Genomic DNA, 10,000 nt, shown 5'->3' on the forward strand with positions numbered 1-10,000 from the left:
TTGGAGGTCTGACCGTAATGGCTCAGCAGACAAAGGAATCTGCAGTGACCTGCAAGTTGTAGATTTTACATTGGAATGACCTTCTCCAAGGTGAACTGCCTTACAAGAACTGGAAGGGTCCACCTTCCCTGGAGTTGCTAGAAGGCTGTCAAAGAGGGCTTCAGATCACCTGAGGAACTGCATTCTTTGATTTACTGTCACGGTTGATTTCTTAAGCGTTTTCCTTTCGCAAGGTGCTCACAACGCAGTGAAGGTTTGTGCCTAGAGTTTCTTCCATCACAGGCGAATTAACTCACAGCTAGGACCCTAACAGTTGGTGGATGCGCGTGGCTTAGTGGTTAAGGTGTCAGCACCATGATCGTAAGATTGTGGTTTCGATTCCTGGACTGTGCGACGCATTGTGTTCTTGAGCAAAACACTTCATTTCACGTTGCTCCAGTCCACTCAGCTGGTGAAAATGAGTAACCCTGTGATGGACCGATGTCCCATCCCACACACACACAGCCATGCAGCAGGGTTCAACAAGTACTTACCCAGTTTTTGTCATTCTTCAAAACCTCAACCATTTTCGGATGATTGTAACCTAAAAAAAATCAAGATCAAATATTAGCTTCGTATTACAGAAGGGTGCAGTGTGTGTGGTTGTGTGTGTGTAGTTGTGTGTGTGTGTATGTGAATATGTGTGTGGTTGTGTGCATGTGTGTGTGAGTGTGTGTGTGTGTGTGTGTGTGTGTGTGTGTGTGTGTGTGTGTGTACATCTGCATCCCTGTAATTTAGTGGTTCAGCATAAGTTATCGATAAAATAAGTACCAAGCTTAACAAAAATGTAAGTCTTGGTGTTGATTCGTATGACCAAAACTTCTTCAAGACGGTGCCCCAGCATGGCCACACTCTAATCACTGAAATAAGAAATAAACAAAACAAACAAAAAATAAATAAAAACGAGACAAACAACCAGAACAACAGAAAATGAAGTGTTTCTTACCCAATGGAATGGAAGCAATCTGTGTGTAGAGGTCAAGCAAACAGTTGCCATCGGCATCGGTGATGTAGTTGCCCTGGCTTCTATCAAAGTCTGTAAAGAACACCACGCTGCCTGTGTTCTGTAATTAAGAAATTAACGAGAGACAAACCTGTGATTAGTTTATGCTTCACACTCTACAGACTGATGCTATTGTAAGACAATAGAATAAAGCTGGCAGAATAGTTAGGATGTTGGATAAGATGGTCAGCAACATTTCTTCTGGTATTCTCTGTTCTGAGATCAAATCGTATCAAGACAGAATTTGCCCATCATCCTTAACCCTTTTGTTACCAACCCGACTGAAACCACCTCTGGCTCTTAGTACAAACGTCTTGTTTTCATAAGTTTTGAACTAAAATCTTCCACCACAATTTATGTTCCTAACACTAGCTGAATGATAATTAAGTTATTTTACTAAATTCTTTGTTATATTTAAAATTAATTGAAAGAAACACAAAACACCTCAAAATAAATACAGTAACAAAAGGGTTAAAGCAGGAGTTCTCAACCATTAAAAAAAATCTATAGACCCCTTTGATTACTATTTTATTCTGGTGGATCCCCCCATAGCCATTCTATGTTTACAAACTAGTTTTATAGAAACTTCTTTCAGAATTCCTATTTTGTTTGTCACACATTAACTTGTGCAGGTTGAACAATGCAAAATGTGAGAGAAAGAAACCCAGCTATTTCTTGCAATACATAACAATACATACATCTAAAGCAGGGGTTCTCAACCATTCTATTATCTATGGACCCCTTTGATTGCTGTTTTATTCTGGTGAACCCCTATGACCATTCAATCTTTAAAAACCAATTTTATAGAAACCACTTTCAAAATTCCTATTTTGTTTTCCACACATTAACCTTTGTAGGTTGAACAATGTAAAATGCCAGAGAAAGAAACAGCCCTTTCTTTCTTGCAATACATATCAATACATCTCAAGTAAAATTTATCCAGGGGCCCTTAAAATACTATTGTGGATCCCCAATTTTCTCCTTTGTTGCATGGACCCCCAAAAATTGTATATAGCCCATCAGGGGCAATATGGACCCTGGTTGAGAACCACTCTTTAAGGGATTGATAAAATAAATACCAGTCAAATACTGGGGTTGATGTAACTGACTAGCACCCCCACCCACAATCTTCAAGCATTGTGTTTATATGAGAAAGAATTATAACCCAATAGAATAACAGCTGACATCTGAATGCTCAGATTTCTCCAAAAGTATTCAAAATATGTCCGATGCTTTCTTCGGTAGGCTTTAAAGACAAGGCCGCTCCCCACCCCGCAACCTATATAGATTATATTCCTTTCTACTATTCACAAAGCCTGAAAGTTTAAGGGAAGGAGACATTCGGTTACATTGACCCCTGATGCTTCACTTGTGTTCATTTTATCGACCCTGCAGGAATGAAAGAGAGAGAGTCAACCACGGCGGCATTTGAAGTCAGACGGTAATGTCTTGGAGCAAATGCCGCCTTAATCTCTATTGATTACATTATCAGAGAATATTTTCCTTGTCTGATATTACTGCACATTGTTGTTGTTGTTGTTTTTCAGATGTTACACATTCCAGAAGAAATCCTAGCATTGAAAACCTAAATCTAATAACTCCAAGTGAATACAATGCCAGCTTATTGTTATTCATTTCTACCCCTGTGTATTTTATACAATAACATCATTCTTCTTCTTCTTCTTCTTATTATTATTATTATTATTCTTATCATTATTATTATTGTTATCATCATCATCATCATCATTGTTATTATTATCAATATTAATGAGGCAGTGAGCTGGCAGAAACGTTAGCATGCCGAGCAAAATGCTCAGCAGTATTTTGTCTGTCTTTACCTTTTGAGATCAAATTCCACTGAGGTCGACTTTGACTTTCATTCTTTCGGGGGTCAATAAATTAAGTACTAGTTACATACTGGGGATCAATCTAATCGAATGCCCACCCCCTCCCCAAAAATTTTGGGTCAGCTGGGAGGAACACATACGCCATAGAAACCGGGAAACCGGGCCCATGAGCCTGGCTAGGCTTTGAAAAGGCGACGTTATATATATATATATACTTTATTTAAAAGCAGTAGAAATATAACAAAAGCTGTTTGTTACTCAGAGTTTCACGTTCCCATTCATCGGACAGTTTTGTTATATATATATATATATATATATATATATATATATATACACACACACACAATGAGCTTCTTTCAGTTTCTGTCTACCAAATCCTCTCACAAACCTTTGGTTGCCCGAGGCTATAGCGGAAAACATTTGTCCAGCATGCCGCACAGTGGGGACTGAACCCGGAACCGAGTGGTTGGGAAGCAAGCTTCTTACCACACGGCCATGCTACAGCTTTAGCTCATGCTATCTGGTAGAATAAATACCATGCTTATAAAAATTAGTCCCGGGGTTAATTTGCTTAACTGAAACCCTTGAAGGTGGTACTCCAGCATGGCCGTCATCCAATGATTAAGACATGTAAAGGGTAAACAATAGAAGATAGTGTTTGCTAGAGGCAGATGGCAGGCAGGGTGGAATTTGAAGGGGAAGGGGTCAAAATGTTTGGGTTAGGGGTCAGCTGAAAGGAACGAATTATTTCACCTTTGCTGAGCTTTACTTACCTGTAATTTAGTGAGCTCAGCTTTCAAAGCTAATGATCGAGGGCCAGGTATTTTAGTTCTGACCCTTGGAGAACTGGGCTCTGATCGGCTGGACATAAAAACTCTCTGAATCCCTGCAAATAAGAATGGCAACTGCTAGAAGGAATACGACCATTATTGCTATCACAAACAGAAATAATCATCATCACCACCACCACCACCACCACCACCACCACCACCACCATCATCATCATCATCATCATCATCATCATCACCTATTGGGTACACGCAAACTGAAAGAAGCCCGTCGTATATATATATATATATATATATATATATATATACACGTATATGTATATATATATATATATATATATATATATATATATATATACACGTATATATATATATATATATATATATATATATATATATGTGTGTGTGTGTGTGTGTGTGTGTGTGTGTGTGTGTGTGTGTGTGAGTATATATATGCGTGTGTGTCATTGTGTTTGTTTGTTTGTTTATGCCCCCATAAATTAGAAGTTCAGACTTAAAGAAAAAATAGTCCTGGGATCAATTTGTTTGACTCCATCTTTCAAGGTAGTGCTCCAGTATGACCACAATCTAATGACTGAAACAAGACACACACACACACACACTCACACAAACACACTCACACTCACACATTTTCACACACACACACTCACACAATTACACACACTCACTCATACACACACACACACTCACACATTTACACACACTCACACATTTACACACACTCACACATTTACACACACACACACACCAAAATAACTTCAAACAAACAAAACTGACTACTACCGACCGAACAACCCATAAACACACATTAATGTCACTTTCCCCACCACCACCACCGCCACCGCCGCCGCCGCCGCCACCGCCACCGCCACCACCACCACCACCACCACCACCTTTCTCAGAATTACAAGGCATAAAAAAACACCACAAAAATAACCCATACAATGGATGTATGGATGTATGTAGATATACAGGGTGATTCAAAAGTCGCCATACATAGGAACAATTAATTTTTTTTTAATTAAGAAACAGTTTTTTTTTATTTAACTGTTTCTTATAAAAAAAATAAATTTTTCCTATGTATGGCGACTTTTGAATCACCCTGTATATATACATACACACACATAAATATATATGTATATGTATACATACATATATATATATATCCAAAGTTTTAAATTTAAATTTAAGAGAGAGATTTGACGCTAATATCCATTATTAATGTAATATTAATGGATATTAGCGTCAAATTTCTCTCTTAAATTTAAATTTAAAACTTTGGATATATAAACAAGGAGAACAATCCCTAAGGAGTCTAATTTAGATTTTTTTGCGGTGAAATCTCCTGCTATATTGGTAAAGATTACATAGTTCTCTATGAAAAAATTATATATATATACATACACACACACATTCATACATACATATATATGTGGGTGTGTATGTGTGTATGTATGTATTTATACGTATATACAGTGCTTTTTATTGCAACTAAAGCGGAGTTTCAATAAAACCGTATACTCTACAAAACGTATTGAGCACTCATTCATCCGTGTGTGTGTGTGTATATGTATACACATTTACCTATAAATACACACGCACACACACACACACACGTCTTTTGTGTGGGTTGTACGATTGTGTGTGCGTACGCCGATGTACGTCAATGATGGTAGACCGACGTACGTCAGCGAACGACACAAAGAACAGCGAAGAAAAGCTGAGGAACCGGTGCTTTTCGAAAGAATCCTCTTGCGATATTTGTTCTGCACCAAGCTACAGACACTTCCTTGTAGGGCAGTGAGTGAATCAATGAGTGACTCGTTACTGACGACGCTTTTGTTCGACGCACACAAATAAATAAACTGAACAATGTGTGTGTGTATTTGTGTGTGTGTATTTGAGTGTGAATAAAAATCTATAAAAATGTAAGCAGCCTGCCTCATATCAACACCATTCTTATACACTCATGCATAATTAAAACCGACGGGGGAACTTGTACAAGGTCGTCCAATCTGCTAGAAATAGAAGCTAGGTTTTCCTCAGATCGTACGCTACTTCAAAAAAAAAAATAAAAGACATTATATAATGTAGAGTTTAAAAGAATGAAAAAAAACCGTCTTTCATCTTAAGGTGTTATCTTTTTTTCGTGGTAACTTAACCAATTCAAGTCAACGGGAGATTCTGCACGAATACTCGAAGAGCTAGAAACAGCAGCCAAATCTCCTCCATATCAGACTTTACCGTTCTTAAAAGCGGAAGAATATTTTTGTTCAGGTGGGGGTGGAGATGGAGCAGATGCAATACGGAATGACCTGGGGGTTAAGGTAGCAAAATGACTACGACTGTGTCGGTCTTGTTACTTAATATACCAAGGCGGGTTTATGAAGACCATGGGAACAGTAAACCAAAATTCAGAAAGAATACATGAATCAATAATATCTGCTCTGCTCGGACTGATTAACAACTAAACGATAACAACAACTGCAATATAAACAAACAGCGGTTATTTTATTTCTAAATTGATAGGAAGCCTCATCAATCACAGATTAGATAAAGATTCGACTAGTTGTGGTGCTAGTGGTTTTGTTCCTTTGCTAAAGAAAAATGAATGATAGAATAAATACGTAAACACATTATTAATTTAATTGATTAATTAATTAATTGATTGATTAAAGGTCCATTAAAAAAAAAGGAGAGATGTAAACGATGGGAGTCTTCTGAGAATCGAAACCGAATCGTTGACGGTACGAAAAATGTTACTATTTTTAAAATGTATCCGTTTCCGTTTAATGGTACTGTCATAATGGTACAGCGAGGGAAGACGAGAAGGGAGGGTTTATCGTACTATGGCATCCCCTGACAGAAATTGAATCTGTGATGTTCATGTCTCTCCCTCAAAGGTTATTGGAGTGAGTGAAAGGAATCTAACTTGCCGTAGAAGAGACGGCTCCTCCCCAGCTACAGTGGGGAATGTAAACGTGAGCCATAGACCAAGGATGACAGAGCTGCTGTAACCTTCCCTACAGAGCAGACAGGGAACCTCCCTCCACCAAACCAACGAAGGGGATTCTATTGGTCGCACCACCTTTTGGAAATAGCACTGAAATAACAACTAAATCTCCCTCGAATCACACCCCACCATCCAAGTAAATGATGTGTTAGATATGTTTACGGTACATAAAAAGGATGGGATGTTCACGTCTGGATTGTCTTTACTTATACGTCTGTCTACTCGATTTAGACTGACCTGGGACTAAGTACAAACAACATCGTTCACATTGGATCCTTTCTACGATCGATCACTCGGTTAGAAATAGCAGCGGAAACCACTTCAAATCACACTTTACCATTTTTTTTTTTTAAAGAAATCTACATTAAATAATGTAAATGTAATTGCTTGGATGATAAAAAGGCGGGATGATCTCGGCTGGAACAATTTGTAGATCGGTTGAAACCGGACTGATGTGGCGGGGTCAAACAAACCGGACAACGACAGAAAATGCAAAGGGACAACAAAGGAGACAGCTGACCTCAACGTATTCTCTTACCTGAATTGTAAAGCAGGCACCTTGGCGATGTCCGTAATCCTCCTCTTAGACAAACCATCATCTGGTTCTTCACAAGAACTGTTGCGCTCAACATCGTCCAGTTTGTTCACAGTAAAAAGCTTTCCAACCACTTTTCAAAAACACCTCTCTGTATTCGATCTCTCTCCCTCTGTCTCTCTTCCTCTGTCTCTCTTACCGTTTCTCTGGTTGTCTTTCTCACTCATATAATGTCTACATCTCATTTAATCAGCCAGCTACTCGTCTCTGCCTGCATGGCCCACCCCCATCTATGTCTCATTCACACACACACACACACACACACACATACACACACACACACACACACACACACTCTCTCTCTCTGTCTCTCTATCTCTCTGTCTCTCTCTCTTTCTCTCCCTCGCTCTCCGCCTCCCTCTATTTTCCATCTGTCTATCTATATCTTTCTCCATATTTTTTGGTGTGTGTGTGTGTGAAAGTGTGTGCGTGTGTACCCGGGTAAGTGTATGTAAGAATCATCATCATCATCATCATCATCCTCTCTCTCTCTCTCTCTCTCTCTTTATCTCTCTCTCTCTCGCTCTCTCTTTTATCAATCTTGATTCCATGACATTTCTCTTCCTACTTATCTGTTGACAATTTTGGCGTTCCTCCCTACGACCTCTCTCTCTCTCTCTCCCCTTCTCTCTCTCCCTTTCCCTCTCCCTCTTTCTATCTTCCCCCGATTTCTTCGTTATCAATCTATTCGTGCTTCTGTGTACATTTGTTTGTATACAAAGTCACACGCATACATACATACATACATACACATACACATACATACACATACCTACATACACACATACCTACATACACACATATACATACATACACACATATACATACATACACACATATACAAACATAGATACATACACACATCACACACATCATTGCATATATGTATATATATATATATATATATATATATATATTCTTTTACTTGTTTCAGTCATTTGACTGTGGCCATGCTGGAGCACCGCCTTTAGCAGAACAAATCGACCCCAGGACTTATTCTTTGTAAGCTTAGAACATATCTTATCATTCTCTTTTGCCAAACTGAGTTACGGGGATGTAAACACACCAACATCGGTTGTCAGGCGATGGTGGGGGGACAAACAGACACACAAACATGTATGTGTATGTATATATATATATATATATATCATTATCATCATCATCGTTTAACGTCCGCTTTCCATGCTGGCATGGGTTGGACGATTTGACTGAGGACTGGCAAGCCAGAAGGCTGCACCAGGCTCCAATCTGATCTGGCAGAGTTTCTATAGCTGGATGCCCTTCCTAACGTCAACCACTCTGAAAGTGTAGTAGGCGCTTTTATGTGCCACCAACACGAGGGCCAGTCTGGCTGTACTGGCAACGGCCACGCTCAAATGGTACAACGGGCTTCTTTCAGTTTCCGTCTACTAAATCCACTCACAAGGTTTTGGTTAGCACAAAGCTATAGCAGAAGACATTTACCCAAGGTGTCACACAGTGGGACTGAACCTGGAACCATGTAGTTGGGAAGCAAGCTTCTTACCACACAGCTATGCCTGTACATATATATGATTGTCTCACTTTCTTAATTAGTGCTGGTCTTAATCACCATCTGCTAATTATGACACATCTTCTAGTGGTTCGTGTGTTGCATTTGTGACCATCATATTGTGGGTTTGATTCCTGCACCAGGTGGCATTTTGGGTTCCTGAGTAAAACCCTTTGTTTCACATTGCTCTGGTGCTGCATGGGGACCAGCATGTCGAAGAACAGAACCCAAAGTTTCCTCAGCAAATTGTAAAGGGTGACCCAAAGAGACTGAGAGGTAGGATTTGCACTCCAGCCTCGTAAAACCCTCACCAGCAACGACTACCCAAACAGACCCATGAGTTGGAAGGTTGTCGCCTGAGTGATGCAGAGGCCCCATCCATCAGGGGTAGTAGGGTATCACCAACGAAGGTGAGTGCAGCAACATACTGATACAGCACATGGCCCCCTACTTCGGCTACTGCTTCTCTAGAGGTGGAGATAGTTTTAAACAAATCGAGAATTTATGTTGTACGTTATTTGATATACCTGTATTTCTCCACTTTCATGAAAGTTGCTGACTATGCTCATCAGCGATCACTGTTTCACTACCAACATTGTCATCGTCATCGTCGTCGTCACCAGTAGCAACAACATTGTCATAGCTATCATCACTATCATCATAATCAGCACTCTTCGGCTGTTATCAGTGCTCAGCCAACCACTGCCACCAGTTGGTTCCCACACTGAGGAATCACAGCTGCTGTTGTCCTCTCGTTTCACTTACTTCACCACAGCTTCAGTCTTACCTTTATCTGTTAACTAACAATTAATTTTACACCTTTGCATCATGCACTGTCAAACATTTACACCACAGATAATGGGCCCTCTTATGTAATACATTTGTCTGTCTGTCTGTCTCTCTGTCTGTCTGTCTCTCTGTCTTCATGAATGCATGTATACATTTGTATACATGCATACATGCATGCATCTATATGCATGTATGTATGTAAGTATGTATGTATACAGGTATGTCTGTGTGTATGTATGTATATATGTATGTATGCATGTATGTCTGTATGTATGTGTGTATGTATGCAGGTAAGTATGTATGTATATATATATATGTATGTATATATATATACATGTATGTATGCATGTATGTATGTATGTATGTATGTATAC

At 39.3% G+C, this 10,000-nt stretch overlaps 1 protein-coding gene across 3 annotated transcripts in view; it reads right to left on the reverse strand.

Annotated features, from left to right (window-relative positions):
- LOC106873727 (4-aminobutyrate aminotransferase, mitochondrial-like) overlaps positions 1–10,000 on the reverse strand; it is a 25,894-nt gene that overhangs the window by 10,445 nt on the left and 5,449 nt on the right. Inside the window, exons 1-4 of one of the 3 annotated variants that reach the window (XM_089340622.1) lie at positions 7,250–7,904; positions 3,663–3,775; positions 986–1,103; positions 534–583 (exon numbers count right to left, since the gene is read on the reverse strand). In XM_089340622.1, the coding sequence (XP_089196748.1) occupies positions 534–583; positions 986–1,103; positions 3,663–3,775; positions 7,250–7,343 (375 nt within the window). In that variant the 5' untranslated portion in view covers positions 7,344–7,904. Of the gene's footprint in view, positions 1–533; positions 584–985; positions 1,104–3,662; positions 3,795–7,249; positions 7,905–10,000 lie in introns of those variants that run through there. The other 2 variants (XM_089340624.1, XM_089340623.1) reach the window with 2 other exon arrangements.

This window comes from Octopus bimaculoides, chromosome 23 (genome assembly GCF_046866305.1).
Source record: "Octopus bimaculoides isolate indiv1 chromosome 23, ASM4686630v1, whole genome shotgun sequence".
Lineage (NCBI taxonomy): Eukaryota > Metazoa > Mollusca > Cephalopoda > Octopoda > Octopodidae > Octopus > Octopus bimaculoides.